This window comes from Panthera tigris, chromosome F3, assembly GCF_018350195.1.
Source record: "Panthera tigris isolate Pti1 chromosome F3, P.tigris_Pti1_mat1.1, whole genome shotgun sequence".
Taxonomy (NCBI): Eukaryota; Metazoa; Chordata; class Mammalia; order Carnivora; family Felidae; genus Panthera; species Panthera tigris.
The window spans coordinates 27,568,414-27,595,645 of record NC_056678.1 but is presented as its reverse complement, the minus strand read 5'-3'; the positions used below and the strand labels follow the sequence as shown (position 1 = coordinate 27,595,645).

Sequence of the window (27,232 nt, the reverse complement as noted above, 5' to 3'; positions counted from 1 at the left end):
TAGAAGTCGTTCTACTCAACTTCTCTGCAACATTGGAGATTGTTGATCACTGCTGCCCTTATGAGACTTTCATCTTCTTTATGGCTTCTTTGATTATGGTGCTGCCCACTCTGGCCACACCCCAGCCTCCTTCTTTGTTTCATCTTCTTTATCAGACTAATATCAGGATGCTCCCTTGGACCCCTTTCCATTTCAGCGTATGCTCCCTCCATAGGCAGATTTATCAGGACTTGCTTTTCACTTAAATATGAATGGCTCCCCCTAGTCTTCAGCTCTTCTGTTTCTTTTCAGAGCCCTAGATCATATTGCCAATTGGAGTACTGCATGTCTCATAGACTCCTAACTATTTAACACAACCAGGAATCCCCCAAACGCACCCACCACTTCCATTCCTTATCTCAGTTCATGGCAACATCATCCATTTACTCATTAGAGTTAGAATCCCATGTTATACCTCCTTCTGTCCATTACTATGACGGGCAACAATAGCATAATGTAGTGGTCAAGAACAAGGACTCTGGAGCTGGATTGCCAGGGTTCAAACCCAGCTCTACCATTTACTAGCTAGGTGATTTTGAGCAAGATTCTTTTTTTTTTTTTTTAATGCTTATTTATTTATTTTGAAAGAGAGAGAGAGAATCCCAAGCAAGCCCCAACATGGGGCTCGAACTCACGAACCATTGAGATCAAAACCTGAACCAAAGTCGAGAATTGGAGCCCAACTGACTGAGCTACCTCGGCGCCCCTGAGCAAGATTCTTAAGTATTCTGTCTCAGTTTACTCATCTGTAAAATGAGTATAATGACAGTGGTTACCTCCTGGGGTCCTTGTGAGGACTAAATAACTTTGTATTTGTAAAGTATTTAAAATAGCATCTGGCACAGAGAAAGTGCTATATAGGTCCTTGTTAGTATATTGGTTTCTGATTTGTCCTCATTCTAGTCCACCCTTCATACTGCTGACAGAGGCTTTTTAGGGGCTGCTGATTATCGAATGGTCAACCAGTCATTGTGCTAAGCCCTTTATATGCAGATCTCATTTAATTCCCATAACCTGAGGTGTTATTATCCCCATTTGAGAGATGAAGAAACTGAGGCATTAGGAGCTAGTGTACTTTGCCTAAGGTCACACCTATTAAAAATTCCAGAGTTGGGGTGCCTGTGTGTCTCAATTAAGTGTCTGACTCTTGGTTTCAGCTCAGGTCATGATCTCATGGTTAGTGAGGGCTCTGTGCAGACAGCACGGGGCCTGCTTGGGATTCTCTCTCAAAATAAATAAATAAACATCAAAAAAATACCAGAGTTGGTATTTTGATTTAGGTCTATTTCCTGATCTAGTGTTCTAAACTAGGAATCTACTACTGCTTTCCTAAGCCACAGCTAGTCACTTAACTGCTTCAGTATCTTCAAAGACCCACATCATGCCTCTGTGGTCATGATGTATTCCTTCACAGTCTTGTTCCAACTTAATTTTATTTCCTGCAACTTCCTTCCATGAAAATTGCCCTTTCATTCCTCTTCTGCTTCTCTCTTCCTTATTACCTCCCTTCTTTCTTTTCTTTGTTCCTCTAACATTTATGGAATACTTAAATGCCAGGTGCCGTGCTAAACTGGAGAAAACAAGAGAAATGAACAATTTGTCTTCAAGGAGCTCATAGTCTGACACAAATTACCATTGACTACACAGTGAGGGGATTGCTCCAGGGCGATGTGGGAGCCAGACTGTGGAAAGAAGGGAAGGGACCAGGGAGAGTTTCTCTGAAGAGTGGACATTTAGCTGCCTTAAAGGATATTCCAGTCAGACAACTTTTTGACCTTTTTTAACAATCTTGACTTCTCTTTGCTTTCTGCCTTTGAGATCTTTGGAGTGTCTTTCTCTCTGTCATAGCTGTTTGAATATATTTCAAAGGCACCTTCTCTGGAATGTCATCCTTTCCTTCCCAGTCAGTTGCATGTTTGTTTCCTTGTACATACCTCAAATTCAGCATGTATCACACTAGAGTCTAGCTCTTGGTCTGTTTGCTTCTCTCTCTGACCAGACTGTGATGTCCTTGAAAAAAAAAAAAAAGACAGTCTTACTAAATTTTTTTTGTTGTTGTTTTTCAGTGGGCTCCATTCCCATTGTAAGACTTGAATTCATGACCCCAAGATCAAGAGTTGCATGCTCTATCAACTGAGCCAGCCAGGCGCCCCTAGTTTTGAACTGTCCTTCATTCCCAAAGTGGCATGACCAGCATATCATAGTACTCAGTATAGTTTTGTTAAATGAAGACTTATTTGCCTATTTACAAAAGAAAGTGTAAGCGAGGGGCCCTTCTGATTCAGAATAAAGTTACTCAGGCTATTATTTATAGAATCTAGCACAGAGCTCTGCAGAAGGTACCTGTTCAATAAATATTAAGAATTTGATGTTTCTGGCGGTGAAACACCTGAAGAAATGCAGAATAAGGAAACATTAAATCTACTTCTGTAATAAATAAAGATTTTCATATCTAACTGAGTGCCGGAGCTCTGGATCAGGCATGAGAAATACTAACAATTGTTGGTTATAGAGCTAGTATTGAGGATTTCCATTCTTTCCTGGGTCAGGCCCTGGATCCAGAATCTTATGCACAGTGAAGACAACAAAGTATGGCGCTGTTGAGAGCAGGATGCATGGTCAACGGGAGTTGCTGCCAAGAATGTAGCATTCTAGTTCATACCTGGCTAAGGGCCCAGAATTCTATTTTGTACTTGCTCCTGGTTCCATCTTGCTAGGTGCATCATGCAGCCATTTTCTCTCTGTGGTTCTGTCTCTTTACTGGGGTCATAGTCTTCTCTTTACCTATCTGTTTCTCCTAGGAATGTTAACCTCCAGTAGAGGGGGATTGTTATGGTGGGGAGAGGAGTATGATGTTGAGGTGGGAGGAGTCTTCGCTCTTTTTTTTTTTTTCCTTCTTAGCATGACTACCCTTTTACCAGTGGTTGAAACTTTTGTACCATAGTTAGAAAGACTCATAGCCTATGCCCATTTTCCATCATGTCTAATCTCTCTCCAGAGGAAATGATTGCAGAATGCCTACTGGCATGAGTCAAGAGGAAGGGAAAGGGGAAAGGAGAGAGAAACAAACAAACAAACAAACAAACAACCCAACAGCAAAGATTGATATCTTGGAATACTGTCCTGGTCACCGTAGTCCCTGGTCTCTTTGGGTCTCATCAAAATCGTGGGAATTAAAGGACAGCGGAGTACATGTAAGGGGTTTAGAACAGTGTTTGGAATGTACACAGTGAGTGCTTCATTAATGCTAGCTGTTATTATCCAAGGCTTCTTCACTCAGGGAAGAACTTTGGTTTCTGTCCCAAATCAGATCCTCTAGGACAAGCACTCCCACACTCAAAAGGAGCTCCAAACTCTGTGAGCGTTATATTCCCTATGCTTCCTTAGGACAGTTCAGGCTCCATGCTGATTCATTTCTGGTCTTCCTGGGGGTGAGGTTGCCACGGTACCCCTAGGGGATTCTCTTTCCTCCCAATATTGGTTTTCCTCTCAACCTCACTTGGAATCCCGAGTCACAGGGAAGTACAGGTAGTACTCCCAGGACGTCACAGGTCCAGGTAGTACTCTTATCTGGCTACATCCCTCCCCAGTAGTGGTTTGGGTTCAGGTGTTGTTATTGACCTTTCTGGTAGCCCTGGGACTAGATAATTGCATTGCAATTCATAAGCAGCGTGCAATTTTTGGCACTGACGTCTGTAATTAAATTCAACAAGCATTTATTGAGCACCTAGAACATGTAAAATACAGTTCTTTTAAATACATTTGGTCCTTAACTATTTAGCCTGTTTTACTCACTCAATTTGGATTAATGTTGATCCATCCTTAAGAGTTTTATGAAGAACAAATATTAAAATGAAAAACTGCACAATTCTTTGCAAATACAAAAGTCTTGTGTGAATTATTTTTTCCACGTGTTAATATTAATTGCAATAACAAAACTACCGCTTTCCAGGCAGGCGGTAGAGAGCAGCTAGCTGTAAGGCCAACGGGAGTCAGACGGAAGAGGTCAGGGGAGGTGCCTCCAGCACGTCCGGCCCAGAAGGGGAGGCGCCTCGAGGAATGTCCCCCCCAAACCCCGCCCCCTATCCCTCCCTCTTCGTTGGTGCGGCGTAGGCGGTTACCATGGCGATGACGTCTAGAGGGCGGGACGGGGCGGGGCTATGGAGAGGAGGAGGAAGATGGCGGGAGGGCGGCTCTGAGGAGACCTCGGCGGCGGCGGAGGAGGAGAGAAGCGCAGCGCCGTGCCGCGCCGGGGCCCATGTGGGGAGGAGTCGGAGTCGCTGTTGCCGCCGCCGCCGCCGCCAGTAACTGCTGGACCGGAGTGGGAGTGAGGGGTAAACGGCAGGATGAAGTTCGCCGAGCACCTCTCCGCGCACATCACTCCCGAGTGGAGGAAGCAGTACATCCAGTATGAGGTACCGGCAGCAGCTGGGGTGTGGGAGGACTCGGAGGGGCCACCATCTCGCCAGTGCAGACCTCCGCTGCCGCCTTCCGCTCCTGCTGCCTCCCCGCGCCTGGGCGGACTTTGACCTGGTGCCGCGGGGAGCCACTGCGGCATCCCCGCCGCGGCTGCCCCGCTCTGGGCCCCGCTGACCTTCCCCTCCCCCGCAGCCCCGCTGCCGCCGGGGTAACGGATATGCAGGCGGCGGGCCGGGAGGGAGGGCACAGCTCCGCCGGGGCTGGGGAATAGTGGTGGGAGGGCGAGCCGCAGGTGGGGGAGTAGTGGTGGGAGGGCAGCCCGGGGTCGCGGCGGTTCCGCGCTAATCCCCTCCTCCCCACTCACTCTGACCTCTCGTCCCCACCCTGGGCGAGCGCCCCCTCGCCAAGGTTAGGTTTTGTTTCTCTCTGCTCACCTCTCACCAAGGAATCCTCTTCCGAGATAAGCCCCGTTAGCGATTTTCTTCATTCCACAGAGCCCTTCCGCTTTTCCCCACTTGCCCACTGTTGACAAAGGCTTTGTAACAGGGTTGAAATTTGATTTAAATGTATATCACATATGCAGTGGTTACTGTATGCAGACGTATTGTAATAATCTATTCTGTTTTGATAATAAGACGGTGACGGTCTTTTTACTGATTGCATGAAGTATACAAAGTAATCACATCTCTGGTTTTGACTGTCCTGTTGTTTTGGAATGGAGTGAAGGAGGAAGAGGAAGAAGGGAAGAGAAGAGAATAATTAAATTTTTCAGGTTTTCTTTTCTAAAATTTTGTTAGCCAGGGAGAAAAGTACTGTATTGTAAACAATGTACTTTTAAAACATACCTGTGTATTGTAGATATCATGGCCCCCTTCCCCCCTAATTGCTGTGATAACAGCTTGGAGGGTATTCAGTAGGTACTGATGAGGAACCTTACATTAATATAGGAACGAGTAAGGATAATGAACCCATGTATATTTTCAGAAGGCAAGATACCTAAAGAGCTTTTAAGCACTGCAATAGGTTATTCTCAGTAACTGGCAATTCAGCTCCTGGATAGAGAAAGAAAGACTTATCTGTAACCTCCAGGAATTCACATCTATGTATGTGCGGGAACAAAGAGTATAAAATCAATACGAACTCAAATATGTTAGCTACATTTTATGAATTAAAATGTTTTAGTTGTCTATGTCTATTTAAGTTCAGTGATAGGGTGTTTAGGCAATAGCACAAGTTTATTTTTCATAAAGCAGTTGTAATAATTGGGGAAGACAGGGAAAGAGGTGTAAGTAAACAGAACCTTGAAGATTGTAAAATAAATTCACCTTGTAACATACAGTATTTGATTATTGCCAGAAATGAAACACCCAGAATTATTAATGCTTTCTTTCACTTAATTTTCTTTAGTGTTTTGTGGCTACATTTTGTAAGAATAAAATAAGGGACTAGCTTTTCAGCCTGTGGAGTTTTTGATTTATTGTTTCCAATAACACTCGGTCAGTTTTAAAACCTTGGCTAGAGTCCAGATGATGGTTTTATTGAAAGGAGGGCATTGGTCTTTCATCTTGTAGTAATTTTCAGCACCACTGCCAGTTCTTCACAGAGGCATAGGAAAAGCATGCTGAAGCAACATCTTATACTTGTCATATAGTATGTATGGAATGCTCGATTTGGGCAAAAGTAATAGTGGCTAGTTGTATGCTGTGATTAATTTTAAGTATTACAGCACTTTCATAGAATTGTATTAATTTGGAGTAGCTGAGGCTGGAAGGGGAAACATAAGATTTAGTTTGAAAATGCAATTACCTCTTGATTTGTAATGTCAGCTTTGTGGCTGGAGTGACCACAGTAATTCTGGGACTCCTCATTCATATACTCCCTTTGGACACTAACCCCAATTGGGTTACTCTAGGTTGGTAACAGAGGGACAGAATTCCTGAGCACATGTGTGACTGCATTATCTTTCCTGGGGCAATTATAAGGTGTTAAAAAAATTTCATTTATTGTGGCTAATTGAAATTTTATTCTGCAGAGTCCCTACTACCTAACTCCTGTCCCAGATGAACTCATTGTTTGGTAGGCACAATTAAATAAGGGGCACTTTTCTTTGTGAATTGGAGCCATTAAAAAGATTTCTTTATAGGGTTGGGATTTGTGTTGCTATATTGTTTCTCAAGAGCTGGTGCTGTTCCTTTGAAAATATTTAAAGAGGCATAAATAAGAGTTTTCAGAGTCTGGGCATTTTGGCAACTTAAAAACTTTGGGGAAAAATGACATCCTAAAAGATGTTAGCTGTTGCTGGAGAAAAGAATCTTCTTATAATGCAGTAACACGTAGTTTCTGATATATGAAGATTATGCTCATGAAACACTGTTCATGCAATAGACACTTGAATTTGTTTTTCAAGCACTAGTGGTGAAATTCTAGGGTATTACCTCTGATGTCTAGACTAGGGTGCTTTCTAGTGCTGTGGACCATGATGAACTGTTGAGCTTCTTTGGTTTTTATGTCATTTCACTACATTAAATTTTATTTGAGATAAGCAGAGCATTAGATAGAAACTGAAAATTTTGTTTTACATCTATAATTATGTGTATTATTGTGTATACATGGCCACACAATAAATGCTAGTTATTGTATATGTTAGCTATGAGACCCTGGGGACAATCTTTTTATCTTTCCAGGGCTCTTTCCTTTTCCATAAGATAAGAATATATAGGGCCAGAGAGCTTTTCAAGGTCCATTGTGATTCATAGGTTTTTGTTTGTTTAAGAGAGACAGTGTGCCAGTGGGGAGGGGGGTAGAGGAAGAGGGACAGGGAGAGAGAGAGAGAGAAAATCTTAAGCTTAGAAAATCTCCATTCTTAGCACAGAACCTGATGCTGGATCATGACCTGAGCCAAAATCAAGAATGGGACCCTCAACTGACTGAGCCACTCAGGCACCCTGTTCATAGGTTTTTTTTTTTTTTTAAGTTTATTTATTTTGAGAGAGAGAGAGAGAGAGAGAGAGGATTGCAGGCAGGCTCCCTGCTGCCAGCACAGAGCCCAGTGTGGGGCTCGAACTCACAACCGTGAGATCATGACCTGAGTCAAGATCAAGAGTCAGATGCTTAATCAACTGAGCCGCTCAGGCGCCCCCATAGTTTTTTATTTAACTTTTAATGGTTTTTGCTTTTTGGAATGTTAAAATTGTTATTAGTGTTATTACTCATAAATAACCTAAAAATTATTAGAATTTCTAATTCAGAAATAAATTGTGGAGTTCATAAACTCAATCTTCGTAGGCAGAATAATAAAGCATAAAAGAGAGCAATAAGAAGAAACCATATAAAGAAAATCTGTTTGATCCACTTGTGAATAGCTTTTACAGAGAATAAACACAAATGAGCAGAAACCATCCCTGTTTCCAGTAATCTATTTGAGTGTAAATCTTGGCATAGAAAATAGAACATCAATAAATCTTTATAAGAGCACTTTAAAAAAAATTTAGAATCAGTGATTGCAATTTTAGAGCTCTGTAATTGATTAATCAAAATTAACAGACCAGTTTCAACCACATAGACTAGTTTGGCCATGTTAATATTTTACAGAATATTAGCAAAAGAAGCAAATATATTTCGTGCCTTCGGCTGCTGACTTGTGTTTTCATCCCTAGGGTCTTGTGCTGCTTTGGTTTCTCAGGAATTAGGAATGGTTTTTTCAGTGTATACTGGAGTTGAGTAGGTTCCTAAAATAATGAGGTATCTAAATTTCAGGATTTTAGAGTTTCAGCAGAATTTGAACACTATCTACTTCCTCTTTTTTTCAGACAAAGAAACAAAGGTCCAGAGAGGTTAAGTCATCTGTCTAGGATCACATATAGATAGCTAGCCTCTTGAGCATAGATGTGTAAGCATTGGGAGTCAGGTCACCCTAGATGTGTGACCCTGATGAAATTACTTCCTCTTTCTGGGCTTTAGGTTCTTTGTAAGGTGAGAGAACTGGTCTTAATGGTTTCTAAACTCGCAGGGCTATATTTTCTGAGGACCCATCTAGCTTTAAATTTCTATTTTTTTTAATGGCTTAATTATATTTGATATATGAAGAAGATAGAACAAATTTAGGACTATTATTAAATTAAAGTTCTTTCAGAAAATTTTGATGAGATTTTAATTTGGGAGTGGAAAACTGACCCACTGAAACTTTTATTTAACTTAAATATTTTTTTTTTTCCCAACGTTTTTTATTTATTTTTGGGACAGAGAGAGACAGAGCATGAACGGGGGAGGGGCAGAGAGAGAGGGAGACACAGAGTCGGAAATAGGCTCCAGGCTCCGAGCCATCAGCCCAGAGCCTGACGTGGGGCTCGAACTCACGGACCGCGAGATCGTGACCTGGCTGAAGTCGGACGCTTAACCGACTGCGCTGCCCAGGTGCCCCTATTTAACTTAAATAAATAAAAGGGATAGTCATTGATTAATTTTTTTGCAGGATTTGGTAGAGGAAAGATTCTGCATAAACGGTACATCCCTATCTTCAATTGTAAGGAAACATTGCCCTGACATTATTGTGATTTTCATTTATAGAACTATCCCATGAGAACACTTGTGTTGCAGGCTTCAATTTCCCAAAGGTATTATGTTGATTAGTTAGGGTTAACTTGTCTTGCTAGAACTTGTTTGAAATTTCCAGTTTGGCCACCCGATGGGGCACAAACCACTTTTTCTTTCGGGCACTTCTGCAAATGAAAGTACGGTATAGTGTATTTAAGATAACACTTGTAAATGATTGTGTCCATAAGATGCCTGGCATTTACCAATGTTTCTTAAATGAGTGAATGAATGTTGTATAAGAGAGGAACCTATTACTATTCTTTATTATATTTGTATAATAAAGTGTGTTAGGATAAGTATCCTGGAAAGATTATACTTGTCCATCCATCCCTCAAGGTTGGTTTTGGATCAGCTTTTGGATGAAGGCCCAGATCATAAGAACCTAAGAATCTTATTTGACCTGGGATGACCATGGAAAGTTAGTCCTGGCTTCAAATCCAGTCCTAATCTGGAAAGCATTTGAGAGACTGACTGAGTTGTGCTGGCTAGGGGTTTTAAGTATATTCGTGCCATGGCCCCCAAAGGAGAGTACCCAAAACTCCCATTGAGTAAGAGAAGATAATACTAGAACTGTTAGTTATATTCATTTTTATGCATAAGACAAAATTTTACTAATATTTAATAAATGGGTGAGTTTGATGGCCTTGTTAGGAAGTGTTCTGAGAAAAAGAGAAAGATTGCTAATAGGTTTCTTACTTGTGTGTTCACTTTAAGCAAATAGCAATTATTCTAGTTTATGGTTGTGTAGAATTTACAGATGTTACCTAGTTTCGACTAAACTAACTCTTATAAAATGGATAGGACTTAAAAAGACTCCTGTAGGGGTGCCTGGGTAGCTCAGTTGGTTAAGCCTCTGACTCTTGATTTTGGCTCAGATCGTGATCTCATGGTTCATGAGTTTAAGCTCCGCATCTGGCTCTGTGCTGAGAGCCTGGAGCCTGCTTGGGATCCTCTTTCTTCCTCTTCTTTCTGCCCCTACCTTACTTGCTCTCTCTCTCTCTCTCTCTCTCTCTCTCTCTCTCAAAGTTAATAAACTTGAAAAAAAAAAAAAAAAAGACTTCCGTAAAGAACCTCAACAGTAATACCACTAAAGCAAGCACATGTGAACAAAAAAGTGGCAGAGCTGACAATTCTACTTCTAGTACTAGCTTTTGGTAAGCCAAATTACAGACAAAAACAATCATACTTCTAATAGATCTGACAAGAAGTTTGCCCCCCCCCCCAAATTCAAAATAATTAGGATAATTCTTTGAAATAAGATTTTTTTCAAAACTTTATTTAGAGAGAGAGAGAGCGCAGGAAGGACAGAGAGAGAGGGAGAGAAAGAGAATCCCAAGCAGGCTCCACACTATCAGTCCAGGGCCTGACTCAGGGCTCAATCTCACAAACTCTGAGATCATGACCTGAGCTGAAACCAAGAGTCCAACACTTGATCAGCTGAGCCACACAAGCACACCTGAAGTAAGTTCACTGTCTTCCATAGTGAACTTCACCATAAACATATATTATGTGTTAAGAATATTGAGCCTTTGTGGTTTGTTTTTCAATTTATAACCATTATAATTAAGTTTCATAATCAACTAATTCCTGAAGTTTAAGCTAGACCTTTGAAATACCATATCACAAAATGTTAAGCTTAGATTTTTAAAATAAGCTTTTCAGGTATGTTGTTTTCTAAAAGTATTGCTATTGATAATCTCTTAGGTTGAAAATATTTTTGTACTATTTATAAATGAAAGATAAAAATTGTTTATCATTATCTCATCTTTTAGAAACTATTTAGGGGCACCTGGGTGGCTCGGTGGATTGAGTGTCTGCCTTCGGCTCAGGTCATGATCTTGCCATTCCTGAGATTGAGCCCTGCGTCAGGCTCTTTGCTGACAGCTCAGAGCCTGGAGCCTGTTTCAGATTCTGTGTCTCCCTCTCTCTCTGCCCCTCCCTTGCTCACACTCTGTCTCTCTTTCTCTCAAAAATAAATGAATATTTAAAAAAAATTTTTTTAAAGAAACTATTTAAAAAATTCTGTTTTATTATGTACACAGTTGTAGAAGGATATAATTTATCAATAAATATACATATACTGGAGGAGGTACATAGTAAGCTATTGTTTTTGTTTTTGATAGTGATATGATATTTAAAAAAGGTTTGGAAGACTTTGTTCAAGTTGTGCAGCTTAACCAAAGCTGGTTTGCGGATTGCCTGGTATTGAACTAGTCTTTGCAATTGAGAGCAGTGTCAAAATTCACTAGGGTTCTCACCCAGTTGTATTTGCCTTTTCACGTATTCCTTTTACCTAGTAAATGCTGAAAGAAGCCAGGTAGACAAAGCTCATGAACAAATGCCTTAAATTATCCATTCATTCCAACAGCTGTTTATAGGGGTTCTACTATTTGCTGTAGGCTGATAGATTTGTCCTGAAACTCAAGCTCTTTCATTATCTTAAAAATAGAAAAGATGGGGTACCTGTGTGGCTCTGTTGTTAAACATCTCCCTCTTGATTTTGGCTTAGGTCACAATCTGACAGTTCATGAGATCGAGCTCCAAGTTAGGCTCTGTGCTGGCAGTGTGGAGCCTGCTTGGGTTTCTCTTTCTGCCTCTCTCTCTGCACCTCCCCCCCTCCCCCAGTAGATAAATATTTAAAAAAAAAATAGAAAAAACAATAGTATTTTTTGTTTTTGTTTCATTTTTAAATGTTTATTTTTTTTTTTTTGAGAGAGGGCATGTGCAAATGTGAGCAAATGGGGGGGGGGGCGTGGCAGAGAGAGAGGGAGACACAGACTCTGAAGTAGTGTCATGACAGCACAGAGCCTGATGTGGGGCTTGAACTCAGGGACCATGTGATTATGACCTAGATAAAGTCAGATGCTTAACTGAACCACCCAGGCACCTCTGGTTTTGGCTTTGTATTTCAGTCAGCACAGTGTTTCAGAATTAAAAATGGTATAGAAAGGAAAGATTGCAGATTGAGGACTTGGAACATTGTTATAAATTTGGGTCACTTGTAAATGGCTAAGAGACTTTCTCCTTAGCTTTTTGAACTTTTAAACTTTTTTTGTTATACGTTTCCATCTAATTTGTTTCTAGGAACAGATTTAGTTACCCATTCCCATCATCATGCAGGTATGGTGTCTATAGGGGCTGATCAGAAAATTCTTAAAAAGTTGTTCATTTATTAGAGGTCAGGGGAAAGTATAATTAACCTGCTGTAAGCATAACTTACAACTTCATCGTCTCTGTAACAAGAGGACAATATGTTAATTAAGCAAATATAGTCTCTTATTCATTGAGGGTGACCTGCAATATTTACAAAGACTGAGGACTAGGAATGTGGAGATATAAGTCCTTAGACATAGTTCTGTCTGTTCATAAATGATGAGAGAACAAGAGATTGTTTTGAAAATTGAAGGGCTGTAATGTAATCATTCAGTAAAGTGGGACGTTTTTAGATTATTGTGTGACTTACTTAGGCTAAATTGGTCAAGTTGTAATTCACAGAGTAATGCATATGCTTTGTAGGCTTTTTCTGTACTTTAGAGCAGTGGTTCTTAAACTTTTTGGTCTTGGAACCATTTGGAACTCCTAAAAATTATTGAGGATTCTAGTGTCTACTGATACATGTTGTATTAGAAATTAAAACTGAGAAATGCTTAAAACACAGGAGTGTAACAAGCACACCTTCTACTAGAGACATGTTTTCACACTTCATGTAGCCTCTGGGAAACTCCACTGTTTACTTGTGAAAGAACGAGAATGAAAAAAACAAGTGAAGTTTTGTAGTGTTATTAAAAAAAGAATTTGGATCTTTTGAGCTTCCTGAAAGGGTTCCTTCCTTCCTTCCTTCCTTCCTTCCTTCCTTCCTTCCTTCCTTTATTTCTTTCTCTCTCTCTTTCTCTCTCTTTCTTCCTCATTTTCTTTCTCTTTGCTTTTTTTTTCTTTTCTTTTTTTCTTTTTAGAGAGAGAGAATGCATGTGTGCAAGCATACGAGCAGGGGAGGGGCATGGGAGAGGGAGAGAGAGAATCTTAAGCAGGCTCCACGCCCAGTGCGGAGCTGATCTTACCAGTGTGAGATCATGACCTGAGCTGAAATCAAAAGTTGGACGCTTAACTGATGGAGCCACCTAGGCACCCCCCCCTTTTTTTTTTTAAAATTTTTTCTAAGTTTATTTACTTAAGCAATCTCTACACCTAATAATGGGGCTCAAACTCATGACCCCAAGGCAAGAGTTGCATGGTCTTCTGAATGAGCCAGCCAGGCACCCCTCCCTGAAAGGGTTTCTGAGAGTTACTGCCTTAGAACACAGGACTCCTTTCAGAAGGTTCAAAGATGGCCTGAGAAGAAGTTCTCCAGTTTTAGGAAGCACGTAGGGGAATAGGGAATCTCTTGGGTGAGAATTCTCAGGTATTTCCCCCACTGCAAAGGATGTAAGGGGGGAAAAAGTTGGCTTCTTGGGGATTCCCAATTCCGTTCTCTTTTCTTTGAATTGAATTAGGTGATATGTGGTCTGCTTGTCATTAAGGAGAATGGAATTGACATTTATCGAGCAGTTAGGAACCCAGTGTCAGCTGCTTCACATAGAATAATCTCATTTAATCTTCACAATTTTGCAAGGTAGATGATTTATTATTTTTATTTTAGATTAATCATTTGTTCATGGCTACATACCTAGCAAGTAGCAGACCAAGTAGGATTTGAAATTGAATCTGTCATACATTAGAACTCTTGCTTTTTAAAAAAATTTTATTTGAGAGAGAGAGAGAGAGAGAGAGGGAGGGAGAGGGGCTAAGGGAGAGAGAGAGAAAAAATTTTAAGCGTGGTGGAGTCTGACACAGGGCCTGATCCCATGACCCTTGGATCATGTCCTGAGCCGAAATCAAGAGTGGGACACTCAACCGACTGAGCCCCTCAGGCCCTCCTAGAGCTCTTGCTTTTATACAGGAATTGTAAGTAGCAACAGATGTTATTTTTTGAGTGCTTACTGTATTAGGCACTATGTTAAGTACTTTAAAAACATTTTCTCTTTATTAGCAAGCCATTAAGGTAGGTTGTCAGCTCTGTTTATAGATTGGGGAAATTGAGTCTTAGAGCCATTGAGTAATTGATTATGTTGATACTGCTAATTGTGGATAGCCTTCTTTTAATTCTTATTACTACCTTTGGAAAAATAAATAAGTTCCTTTATTTATACATATATAGAGTTTGATGTGGTCTGACCTATTCTTTTTAATGTTTATTTATTTTTGAGACAGAGAGAGGACAGAGTATGAACGGGGGAGGGTCAGAGAGAGGGAGACACAGAATCGGAAGCAGGCTCCAGGCTCTGAGCTGTCAGCACAGAGCCCGACGCGGGGCTTGAACTCACGGACCGTGAGATCATGACCTGAGCTGAAGTCGGCCGCTTAACCGACTGAGCCACCCAGGCGCCCCTGGTCTGACCTATTCTTGAGCATCTGCTAAAGTAATGGCTGGTCTATTTTCAGTCCTAGGTCTCAGTCTGCACGTTTTGGAGGTAGTAGAGTGTGGTCTGGAGGCCAGAGTTAATTTATATTTTCCTCAAGATTATCAGGGTAACTATTATTAGATAGGCAGCTGGTAAATAGAGGACCTTATGAAGATGAGGCCATAAGAAAAAGATATTAGTAATAAGAGTAAAAAGAGGAAGATAAAGTGGGCATAGCTGTTGTATGCTGCAGTTGTGGCATTTGGCTTCCAGATGATAGATCATGGAATGTTAATTATCCCCGTAAGGAATTTCTGAGATTATTTAGCCCAATTCCCTTTTTTACTTAATGGGAAATGAGGTTTAGAGAGGTTAAGTGATTCAGGGTTACATGACTTGGTTAGTGGCTGAGTTAACACAATTACCCTGATTCACTTTATTGCTTATTATTTTGCCTTGTATGCTAGTATGTTCAAAATGCGTAGAGAACAAACTCTAAACCATACTGCCTAGCTCATATTCCAGCTCCACAGTTTACTAGATGAGAGACCTCAGGCAAGTCACTTAACCACTCTGTGCTTCAGTTTCCTCATCTGTAAAATAGGGATAATAATAGTAGTTCTAGGTCTTTGGGAAGATTAAAGGAGTTAAAATATAGAAAGTGCTTAGAACAATGCCTGGCACATAGTAAGAGCTATATATTTGTTATAAAAATTATTTCTCCTCTAGAGAGCTCAATGGTATTAATGTTGTATAAACTGAGCCTTAAAATTTGTCACTCTGGGCTTGCCCAATTCAAGTTTTCTTGGAAAATGGCTTTGTTGATTTTAGCCATTACTCCTGTTATCTGTGATATTTATATCAATAATTAATGAATGAATTAATGTTAAATATTAATATTTATATTAAAAATGGTCCTTAACCTTTTTATATATAGTAAGAAAACCACCTAAGAACAATTATGTGGTTTTGAAATAAATTCCCTGTTCACTTGTAAATTAGACATTATTTAAGTTATAGGCTGTATTTTTTTTTTTTTTTTTTTTAGTTGAGGTGAAATTCACATGTGTATTCTTAAGTATAACCAAATAGCTTGAGTGAATTGTTGGGAGTTTTTAGAGGATATCTACTTTTAGTTCTTTTCAGTTTTTTAATGAAAATTTAATTTCTAATACTAGAATTGGTTTTAGAGTTGAGAAAGACCTTCTCGACCTCTCTGTTTTATAGATGAATAAATTGAGGTAGAGAGGCCAAGATTATGTGGTCAGAGTCTTGAAACTAGCTGATAGAAGAGCCTGGGATAAGAATATTGGCTTCCTGCTCACCAATGTACATTGCTGAGGCGTATTACTGCTGTATAAACATTTAATTTTTTTTTTAATTTTTGAGAGAGAGCATGAGCAGGGGAGGGGCAGAGGAAAAGGGAGAGAGAATCTCAAGCAGGCTCCACATGGGGGGTAATCTAGGCAGACAGAATAATACTAGGCAAAGGCATAAATAGGTGGAAGTATCTAAGCATATTAATGAAATCTGGTTTAGTGGATATGTTGGAGAACTAATGGAGTGAGGTTGGAAGGGTGGACTGGGAGGGATCAAGGGGTGAAGGGACGAGTACCTTGCTGAGTTTAAACACTTCCTGGGTGTGAAACATCAAGGATTTTAAAGAAGAGGTTAGTGGAGAGGGATCAGTGCAAAGTGAAATGTATAATTTAGATCTTGGAAGATGTATTAGAGAGAATAAGACCAAAGACAGGAAAACCAAACAGTATAGCTGAAAATATTGAGGGCTTGAATAGTAGCTTAATTAATCAATTTTAGTGTGTATTTTTCCCATATTTTAATACCAAAATCAGGATATGTCTTATAATTAATGTTGTGTTGTAGGTTAATTTGCAGATACATTTTTCATTTTTAGAAGCACATAAAATAATGGTGTATATTACTATTAATTACTATTAATGGTGTATATTACATCTTAGATTTGATAAAATTTGATAGTAATGATATATAATTTTACTTAATGCTTACTGTGTATATGTCAGGCAGAGTAATAGATACCTGTCAACATCAAGCATCTGGCAGTGTCTACCATGTTTAGCAACTTTTTAATTTTTTTAATTTTTGTTTTTAAGGGAGACAGTAAGCGAGTGTGGGAGGGGCAGAGAGAGGGAGAGAGAGAATTCTAAGTGGGCTCTGTGCATGAAGCTTGATCTCATGACCCTAAGATCATGACCTGAGCTGAAATCAAGAGTCAGATGCCTAACTGAATGAGCCACCCAAGCGCCCCTAGCAACTTCTTTTTTAAATTACTGAAAGTGACCAAAAGGCCATGGGATCTATCTGGGATGTCATTAAAGGTTGAGAAAGAAATTTATAAGAGCATGGTTGAAGAATGAATGCAGAAAATTAGAAAAGTTCATGTTTGTCCCCACAGAATGTGGCTAGACCTCTAGAAATAAATTACTTTGATATCAATTTAGTGTTTTCTTATTCTTTTGTTTAGTCAGTGAATGCAGATTTAGTTCTTTTTTTAGTTTTAGGTAATAAACTCAAATGTGATCAGTGAGATATATTGAGATATATTGAGATATATCTTTCTGTTGTTTTTCAAATGTTTTTATAATAGTAGATAACAAAAGTGTTAATAAGCAGGTTAGTTACCACTTCTAATCACAGATTTCATACATCTTTTTATAAACCTTTCTTTTTGAGTTGAATATATTTGTTTGAAATAGGAGTTTTGAAATATAAGTACTTCAAATTATACTGCCATTAGATATTTGCTAGAGAGGGCTGCAAAATGTTTTCTCTAGAATTTGTTTGGTTAGTATCATGGACTTTGAACAGTTCTGTTCTTGATAGATGGAGAAATTAGAAAGTACATTGCTTTAGAGACCACTGAAATTGAAGTTATTATAATAATCCTGTGAGCTTGGGCAAGTCATTTAGCCTTTCCGTGTTACAGTATTCTCATCCTTAAATTGGACATGATAATAGTGCCTACTTTAGAGGATCATATGAAATTAACTGAATTAATAATTGGAAAGCACTTAGTACATATGTGTGGTAAGTAATAATACTACGTGTAGTAAGTGTTGTATGTATATTAGCCATTATTACATATCTATCTCTAGTGGTTTGAAACTAACAGTTGAGCAGTTTCCTAGTTGATTTTATTCTTTTAATTTTTATGTATTTATTTATGTATTTATGTATTTATTTATGTATTTATGTATTTATTTGTGGGGGGGGCAGAGGGAGAGGGAGAGAAAGAATCTTAAGCAGGCTCCATGTCCAGTGCGGAGTCCCACCTGGGGTTCAATCTCACAACGATGAGATCATGACCTGAGCCGAAATCAAGAGCAGGTCACTCAACTGACTGGGCCATCCAAGTGCCCTCTAATTTATTTATTCTTGAGACAACTTGGGGAAGGGAATCAGTGAAACTCTAACTGGGAAAAAACAACTTAGATATTGCTTATTCATTTATTGGATAAATGGAAGATGAAAGAAGTTTACCTTTTTAAAAAAGCCTGATATTTCACAGAACACAAAGTTTTTGTTGTTACTTGTTGATGGTTATTGCTGAGATAAAAAGATTAATTTAAACATTTTTGACAGTTTCTTTAGTTTTTGGGATAGAAGAAAAACTGGGAAGAAAGCTGGTAACTTTTTTTTCTTTCACTCTTGTTATGAAGCCTTAGTAGAATTGATTTATAAACATACAGTATTAGAGAAAAAAAATATTTTAGGGAAAGAAATGATCAAATGCAGTATTTTGAAATTCTCCTTTAACCTTTGTTTCATTTTAGAGACTATTATTTAACATGGTGGGTTTTGTGTAAGGAACACTTATTAGTAAACCATTATTTAACCAGCTTTAATTACAATGATTTAAAATTTTTAATGATATCAGTGATTATTAATAATAATTTAATGCATATTTTGTGAACCTGCCATGCTAAACACAGAATATCCCATTAAAGTAACAACCTCCTTACAAATGGTGAAATTTGCAAACATACACAATATTTTAGTAGTTGGATCATTTTATTATCATTAATATTTGAAATTAAATAAAAATATCATTGGTAGGCATAAAGTAATACTATTAAACATTTTTTAATGCATCACTTTCTAGTGCTTAGCACAGTGATTTATTGTGTAGGTGCCTCAATATTCATTTTATAAGGAGTGAAGGAGGGAAGAATTCAATATAAAGTTTTAAACCTAGGGAAACTGGTAGAGGATAGCTACCTTTGGGAATGGTAAACTCATGAAATTAGATCTTAAATATGCTGATTTCATGTGTGAGATGTCTGTGTGTAGAGAAGGAGCTAGGATTTGAAAAATGGTATTAAGAGATAAGATTATTATAATTGAGATAGTAATTAAAGAATTCACTAAGGGAAAGTATGTAAGGCAAAAAAGTAAAGATGCAAACAGAGGAAGTCTTGGAAAATACATTGTTACAAGACTGGAGATGTAGAGATAAATGGGTTATTAGCAGTGATATGCTCTGTGGACAGGTCAGTAAGAATGAGAATTAAGAATAGGCCTTGAGGGGGTGCCTGGGTGGCTGAGTCAGTTAAAGTGCCCGACTTCTGCTCAGGTCAGGATCTTGTGGTTCAAGAGATTGAGCCCTGCGTCAGGCTCTGTGCTGACAGCTCAGAGCCTGGAGCCTGCTTCAGATTCTTATCTCCCTCTCTATCTGCCCCTCCCCTGCTCTCTTCCTCTCTCAAAAATAAATAAACATTAAAAAAGAAAAAGAATAGGCTTTGGATGTGACAAAGGGAGCTTATTGGTGGATTCTGAATATAAATTGTGTTTTGCAAACTATCTTCCAGGTTTTAAGAGGTTAAAGTCATTGAGACAACCTGTATGTACTTACCATTTGAGAAATTTGGCTACTAAATTATGGAAAGAGCCTAAATGTCCATCAACTGACAAATAGGTAAAGAAGATGTGGTTTATATATACAATAGAATACTACTTGGCAATGAGAAAGAATGAAATTTGGCCATTTGTAGCAATGTAGACAGAACTGGAGGGTATTATGCTAAGTGAATAAGTGAAGTAAGTCAGTCAGAGAAAGACATACCATATGTTTTCACTCGTATGTGGATCCTGAGAAACTTAACAGAAGACCGTGGGGGAGAGGAAGGGGGAAAAAGTTACAGAGAGGGAGGGAGGAAAACCATAAGAGACTCTTAAATACTGAGAACAAACTGAGGATTGATGGGGGGTGGGGAAGAGGGGAAAGTAGGTGATGGGCATTGAGGAGGGCACCTGTTGTGATGAGCACTGGGTGTTGTATGGAAACCAATTTGACAATAGATTATAATTAATATTAAAAAAAAAAAAAGAAATTTGGCTACTAACAGAGTGAGGAAAATAACTTTGAGGACCAAGTAGGATAAAGCAAAATGTTCTTTGAGGATTTATGAAATCTGTTCATATATGAAGACAGTAGAGAAAGTAGCTTTAATTTTATCTAAATTTTTGGCTTAATTGCATTTCCCTCATTTATTGTCTGTGAGGCCTTTACAAAGTTTTTTCTCTGAACCTCAGTTTTCTTGTGTGTAATATGAGGATAGTACCTACCTTTCAAGGTTATTGTGAGAATTATATGTAATAATATATGAAAGTACCAGCAAGAGCCTGATCTATAGAAGATACTCTTCAGTAAAGTAGAGCTGTTAATTTCTATCATTATTAAAAATAAGCCACTGAAGTAACTTTTACTCATTTATTCAACGGACATTTTAGGGTGTTAGTACTTAATTTAAGAAGACTCTCTTTAAGTGTCATGAAATTTCTTGGAAACCAAATGATGGTAGCTGGACTTGTAGAATCCATTGCTTGATGGGGTGCCTGGGTGGCTCACTTGGTTAGGTATCTGGCTCTTGTCAGTCAGGTCATGATCTCAGGGTTTGTGAGATTGAACCCTGCATGGGGCTCTGCGCTGACAGCATGGAGCCAGCTTGGGATTCTCTCTCTCTCTTTTTTTGCCCTGCCCCCCTTGCCCTCTCTCTCCTTCTCTCTCAAAATAAATAAATAAACTTAAAAATAAAAAAGAATTCGTTGCTTGAGAAACTACCTTTTGACAAAATGAATTACTGTGTTTCATAGATTCTAGGATGTACACTGCCTTGTTCACTATCCAACACCTTTGAAATTGGGATTCATCTTACAGATGTCATAGTTTAATTGGTAATGCTTTTCTTTCTTAATGATTCATAAAATAATGTTGTGTTTTAACAATTGATAATGTCTTAGACTCAGTGAAATATGGTAGTATTTTATTAAGTACAAATGTATTTTGATTAGTAGTATTTTTTTTTGTGGGAAATGTTATTCAGCCTCCAGAGAATACCCAATTTATTAAGGTTTTGTGGTACTGAAATTGAAGCTGTGAAGTGGTCTGAGACCGATAGATTAGAAACCATTTTGGGGGCACCTAGCTGGCTCACTTAGAAGAACATGCTACCCTTCATCTTGGGGTTTTGAGTTCAAGCCCCACATTGGGTGTAGAGATTACTTAAAAAAAAAGAAAGAAAGAAACCATGTTTATAATTTTTATAGACATTGGAAACAGTATTGCAGTATTGCAGAGCTTTTGGATTCCTTTTTGTTTTTGTTCAGTTAAACTGGCAAACTGTTACTAAGAGCAAACGTGAGAATTTTATGTTGTGATAACTATTATTTTTGGGCAGAAATCTAACATGTTTTACCAACCTGTATAAAACATGTTAAAGAGAGCTGGAAGCCAAAAGCATTAAGAACTTTTCTTGTGTCTAGTAAATAAAAATGGTTTGAATTTTGTGTAGAGATAAAAGATAATGAAAATTGAGAAAACTAAGGAAGGACTTTGCATTTTGATAGTTCATGAAACTAGAACTGCTATAAAAGCTCAAAAAAATAATAGCTAACACTTAAAAAAATTAACTGATGTGCTGATTCGGACACTTAGGTTTTGTGTTACAAAGTCTGTGAAGTTTACCAGTATATTTTAAATTTGTACTGTGCTAGATGCTGTGGCCTATAAAAATTGAGGTGAGGTTGCTCTCTGCCCTCAGAATTTACAGCTGTTACCACAATAAATGTAAGAATGAGACATATAGATTTAATTAGTTAGAAGAGAGCATTTGTTATCAGCTTTATTTTATCGTCAGAATAGCATCCTTAGACAAGGAAGATGCTGATTTATTCTGTCAGACCTGCTTCAGGTTAAAAGTGTGGCTGTATGCCTTCTCAAGGGTATTCAGTGTGAGTTAAATTACAATGTTGGTGGCTTTGATATATGGGAATGCAATTTTGCTTATTATTGCTAAATAAATCACTTGCTTGAAATTGTCATAAGTTTTCTTTCCATTATTTGGTATATGTATAGGGATAAGCATCTTAGCTACTTTGATCAAGATGAGCAGAAGATGTTGGTTATGATCTAATAACATGTACATTCTGTGATATAAAAATGTTTTTTGAATCTACCTCATGTATTGATTATCTGTATAGCCCAAAACTTAGTAGCTTAAAACAATAATAAACATTTATCTCATGTTGTTTCTGTGTGTCCGGAGTTTGGAAGCAGCTTAACTGGGTTGTTCTGGCTCAGGGTATTGTGTGAAGTTGCAGTCAAGATGTCAGCTGGGGTTGCAGTTATCTCAAGGCTGGATTGGGGCTGGGGCATCCAGTTCTGGGATAGCTAACTCTGGTGATTTGCAAATTTGTGCTTTTTTTCAGAAGGCCTCAGTTCTTTACCATTCAGAACTCACCATAGGGCTGCCTTTTTTTTTTTTTTTTTTAAAGTCTGGCTTCCCTCAGAGTAGATAATCCAAGAGAGAGTAAAATGAAAACCACAGAGTCTTTTATGACTTAGCCCTGGAAACAGTATTCTGTCATTTATGCAATATTCTATTGTTTATATAGGTCAGCTGTATTTTGTATGGGAGGGGTTGCACAAGAACATTACTACTGGGAGGAAAGAATCCTTTGGAAGATTCATCTTTGGAAGAATCATCTCAGAGGCTAGGTCCCTCACTTGATATAAAAATCTAATGGTAGTAAAGTTTTAGAAATAAAAGAATATCAGAAAATTGAGTTGCCAAAATTGGAAGTAAATCTTAGAAAATAAGGTTTCATTTGAAATAGCGGGCTGTGTGTCTTTTTCTCAAGCGTGGATTATAGAATGTACAAAACTTGGGTGGGATACTTTAGTAACCTGAGTTTCAGATCTCAGTGGTAAAATGAGAATCACGTTTACATTAAGGAGTTAAAGCTCTGTGTTTCATAAAATTAGAGTTAAAGTAGTGTGTTTAAAATATTCAAAATGATATGTGATAGTAGGCATTTAAATGTAACTATGATTGCTTTTATTATTGATCGATATTTGTGGCCATCATTTCCTCAGCTCTCATGTGTACTCAACCCAATCTAATCTAGCTTCTGCCTGATCACTCTTCTGAAACCATTGATTGATGGTCACAGGTGAGCTCCTGATCCTCAGATCTAATAACCTCCTCTTAGTCTTCTCTTTCTTTTTGATCTCTAAGCAGCTTTTTATTTTTCTTTCCTTTAACTTAAGGTTATATTTTTTTAAATCTTACATATGGATAGTTTCAGATATAGGCTCTGAAGTAGAAAGAGTGTAGGCATTCCAGCGTTAGCTATTTTTCTTTATAATTCAGTTGCAGCATTCCAATTAGATAGGTAGATGGGTAGATAACATTCCAATTAGACAGAATAGACATCTATATTCACCATCCTGCTCAAGATACAGAAAAACTATGAGTATTATGCACCCTTCCTTGATTGTTGTTTTGCTTAGCTCAGATGTTTGTTTTCTTTTTAAGTTATTTTTCAGCTTTATTGAGACATAATCGACATAACACTGTGTAAGTTTAAGGTGTACAACATAATGATTTAATACATTGATATGTTGTAAAATGATTATTTCCATAGCATTAACTAACACCTCTATCCCATCACATAATTACCATTTCTTTTTTTGTGGTGAGAACATTTAAGGTCTACTCTCTTCACAACTTTCAAGTATCCAATAAAATATTATTAGCTATAATCACCATGCTGTACATTAGATCCTCAGAATTTATTAACCTTATAACTGGTAGTTTGTGCCTTTAACTGATATCCTCTCACCCTCCCCCCCCCCCCCCCCCCCGTCATAACCACTACTCTATTTGCTGTTTTTCTTTTTTTTTAATCCATTTATCTGTTAACCCTTAGGTTGTTTCCATGCCTTATATTGTGAATAAATGCTGCACTGAACATGGGGGTGCAGATATCTCTTCTCTAAGCAACTTTTGATCATTTTTAATATCTCTTCTTTCTTTTTTCATTGTTACATTAGTTTCAGGTGTACAATATAGTGACTTGACAACTCTACACATTAGGCTATGCTCACCACAAGTGTATCTACAATCTGTCACCATACAGCACTATTACAATACCATTGACTAATATCTCTTCCTTCCTGAAATGCTCCTTTAATTTTTGTGGCACTGTGTGTGTGTGTATATATATATATATATATATATATATATATATATATGTCTGATTTTTTTCTCATTGTCTTGTCTGCTGCTTTGTATTCCAAAAGATTATGTCCTTGGCCCACTTCTCACTTTCTGAGAAATTATATTTACCTACAGTTTAGGCAGTTTCTTTTTTATTTTAAGTAGGTTCTATGCCCAGTGTGGGGCTCAGACTCATGACCAAGAGTAGCATACTCTACCTCTACCGACTGAGCCAGCCAGGCACCCCAAGCTTAGGCAGTTTCCTGTCACCTTTATGTAGGTGATTCCCAGTTCTTAACCACTAGCTCTGACCTGTCTTTTAAATTGTATATCTCTGAGGTGCCTGGGTGGCTCAGTCAGTTAAGTGTCTGGCTCTTGATTTTGGCTCAGGTCATGATCTCAGGGTTTGTGGGATTGAGTCCTGTGTCAGGCTCTGTGCTGACAGTGTGGAGCCTATTTGGGATTCTCTGTCTCCTCTTTCTCTACCCTTCCCCCCACTTGCACTCTCTCTCTCTCTCTCTCTCTCTCTCTCAAAACAAATGAATAAACATTAAAAAAATAAACTGTAGATCTCTGTTTTCATCTGTCTGCTAACTATCTCAGTTTTTCTGTAGATACCAAAGTGGTTTGTCATCCAATCTCTTTTATCTTTTTTTGCTCATGGTTTTTTCTTTGGTGTTTTTCCAGGTCAGTTAATAGTGTCACTAATCATCCTTCTTTTTACCTGGGCTCAAAATCTTGAAGATCTTTAATTCCCTTAGTTCATGTTTAATGTTTCTTTTTTGCTTCTTGATTTTTGCTTCTTGGTGTCCTCCTCTTTCCCATATTTCACCTATTTTTTCGGCCCCCTATTGCGACTGCCTTAGACTTTCAATATGCTTTGCTCATTTTTTAAAACGTATTTAATATATTGTGTTATAATTTATTTATGTGACTTCTTGTTTGAGTCATCATTATTTTCTTTATGGCATAATGTACAGAGTAGACATCCAATAAACATTGAATGAATAAAGCATGGTAACTTCCTTAATGATGATATTAATAATCTATAAATATGGTGCACCTCTTTTATACAAGTACAAGCACGGTGGCTAATACCCATACTTTATAGTCATATGGGGACCAAGTGACACAGATAAATAATTAAAATATAAGGTGGAAATATTAAGTGCTATAAATGGTTTCAAATAGAGTACTACAGGATTTCAGAGGAGAGAGTGATGATTTCCAGCTGGAAAAATCAGGACAATGAATAAAAGAGGTTAAATTTGATCTAGACCTTGAAAAATGGTTAAGATTTGGAAGTTAGGTTTAGAAGATGTGGGTAGGGTGGGGGATTGTAGTAGAGAGAGTAGTTGTAAACAAAGGCAAAGATGGAAGAAATATTGAAGTTCCTAAAATGAGTAATAAGTAATTCATTTTGGCTTTAGGGTTAGATTGTGAAAGTGAAAGTGATTTTCTTCAGTTTGGAATATAAGCCTAGAAAGATAGTTTGAACCATCCTGGGTGCCTTAGAGGCCAGCAGAGGATTATGGGCTTTATTTTATAACCATTGGGAAATCCTTGTAAGTTTTTAAGCAGGAGAATCAGACTGGTGCTTTGGGAATATTGATAAGGAAGCAGGAGTTGTAAGATGTTTTAGAGAGATGGAAATCTCTAAGTTGGTAAACCAGGTCAGAGTTCACTGTAATAGTGTAGGTAAAAGGATACAGGAGATATGTAAATGAGGTTGTGGTAGTGGCATTGAATGAACCAGATCATTAAACTCATGGGTGAAAAGAAGGAGAATATAGGAATGTTAACTCCACTAGGACAGGGATTTTTATTTTCCTCATGATGTATTCTAAGTGTTTAGAGCAGTGCCTGGCACATAGCAGGTACTCAATAAGTATTTGTTGAATGAGTGATAACTGAGATTGTGAATCTCTGTGATTTGGATACTGGCAATGACATTAAAAGAAATACAGAACATGAGAAGAGCATGTTTTGGGAAGAAATGAATTGAACTTTGGACATTCTCAGTTTGTGTTAGCAGACATGTGGCTGAAGATTCAGATTTGGGAGATATCTACATAGAAATAGTAAAAGCCATGTCAGTGAATATCAGAATATATTAGTGCAGTAACTTATAAATGTGAATATTCCAAATTAGTTCTTCCTATTTTATAATATATATTTTATACATTTAATAATTGAAATTATAATTTAATGTAACAACTTTTGCATAGTGAACTGCCTTTTGCTGATGGGGTGCTTTTAAATTCCATGAAAATTATGAGTCATGCATAATCCTAATATACTGTAGATTTTGGATTAAGTATGTACAAAAGTACATTAATTTTAAACTTTAATAGATTATAAGAATTTGTGTAAGTTTTTGTTGACTTTACAGATTATTTTTATCATCAAAAACAGAGTTAGGTTAGTTTATTTCTATTTGAGGATAGAAATGAAGATTCATTAGATGGTGATTCTTTGTATAGGACATATGAGAATGTTGGATGCCCTCTTGAGGTATATAACATGATTTACAGAACTGTCCTTAACACTTTAATATCATGAAAACATGACTGACTTCTAGATGATGAGACAAAGAAACCATGTCATATGTACCTGACTTGCACATTACTCACAGACTACCCAGTATTTCTGGTGAAAAAAACTAAAAAGGGAATGCAAAAAGAGGAAGCAGAAACTGAAAAAGAAATCATTGTAGAATATTTCTGGGGTGCTATAAATCAGCTCATGATGTCTGTGTTTGTTTTTAAAGTAGGCTTCATGCCCAGCACAGAGTCCAACGTGGGGCTTGAACTCACCACCGGGATCAAGACCTGAGTTGAGATCAAGATTCCGATGCTTAACTGACTGGGCCAATTGGGCGCCCCTCATGATGTACATATTTTGAAGAATATATCAAAATTTTGTTATTCAGGAGTTCCATTTAGAAAAATTTTTGGATTAAAAAAGTCTGATGTAAATTTTATCTAATTATTAAACACTGTTAACAGGGAATATGACTGTTTTAAAGGTTTATAACAAATAATCCCTTTCCCTTCCTCTTTAAATGCCTGTGTTTATTTTATTGCTTATTAATCAATAATTAAATTCCAGTGTGCTGACTTTGAGTGAATATTGAAGCCAATGAGAACAACATAGGTTATTTAATTGATGGAGTTGATAATATTTGTAGTATATATTTGAGGC

The 27,232-nt window shown here is 37.8% G+C and overlaps 1 protein-coding gene across 4 annotated transcripts in view; it reads left to right on the top strand.

The window, feature by feature from the left end:
• The first annotated feature begins 4,218 nt into the window (after positions 1 to 4,218).
• The window catches only part of XPR1 (xenotropic and polytropic retrovirus receptor 1), a 213,916-nt gene continuing 190,902 nt past the window's right edge, over positions 4,219 to 27,232 (top strand). Inside the window, exons 1-2 of one of the 4 annotated variants that reach the window (XM_042976288.1) lie at positions 20,545 to 20,702; positions 22,903 to 22,979. Coding sequence is in view for 2 of the 4 variants with exons in the window: in XM_042976286.1 (XP_042832220.1) it covers positions 4,386 to 4,454 (69 nt within the window). In the remaining 2 variants the exon portion in view is untranslated. Of the gene's footprint in view, positions 4,455 to 11,905; positions 12,172 to 20,544; positions 20,703 to 22,902; positions 22,980 to 26,826; positions 26,921 to 27,232 lie in introns of those variants that run through there. The other 3 variants (XM_042976286.1, XM_042976287.1, XM_042976289.1) reach the window with 3 other exon arrangements.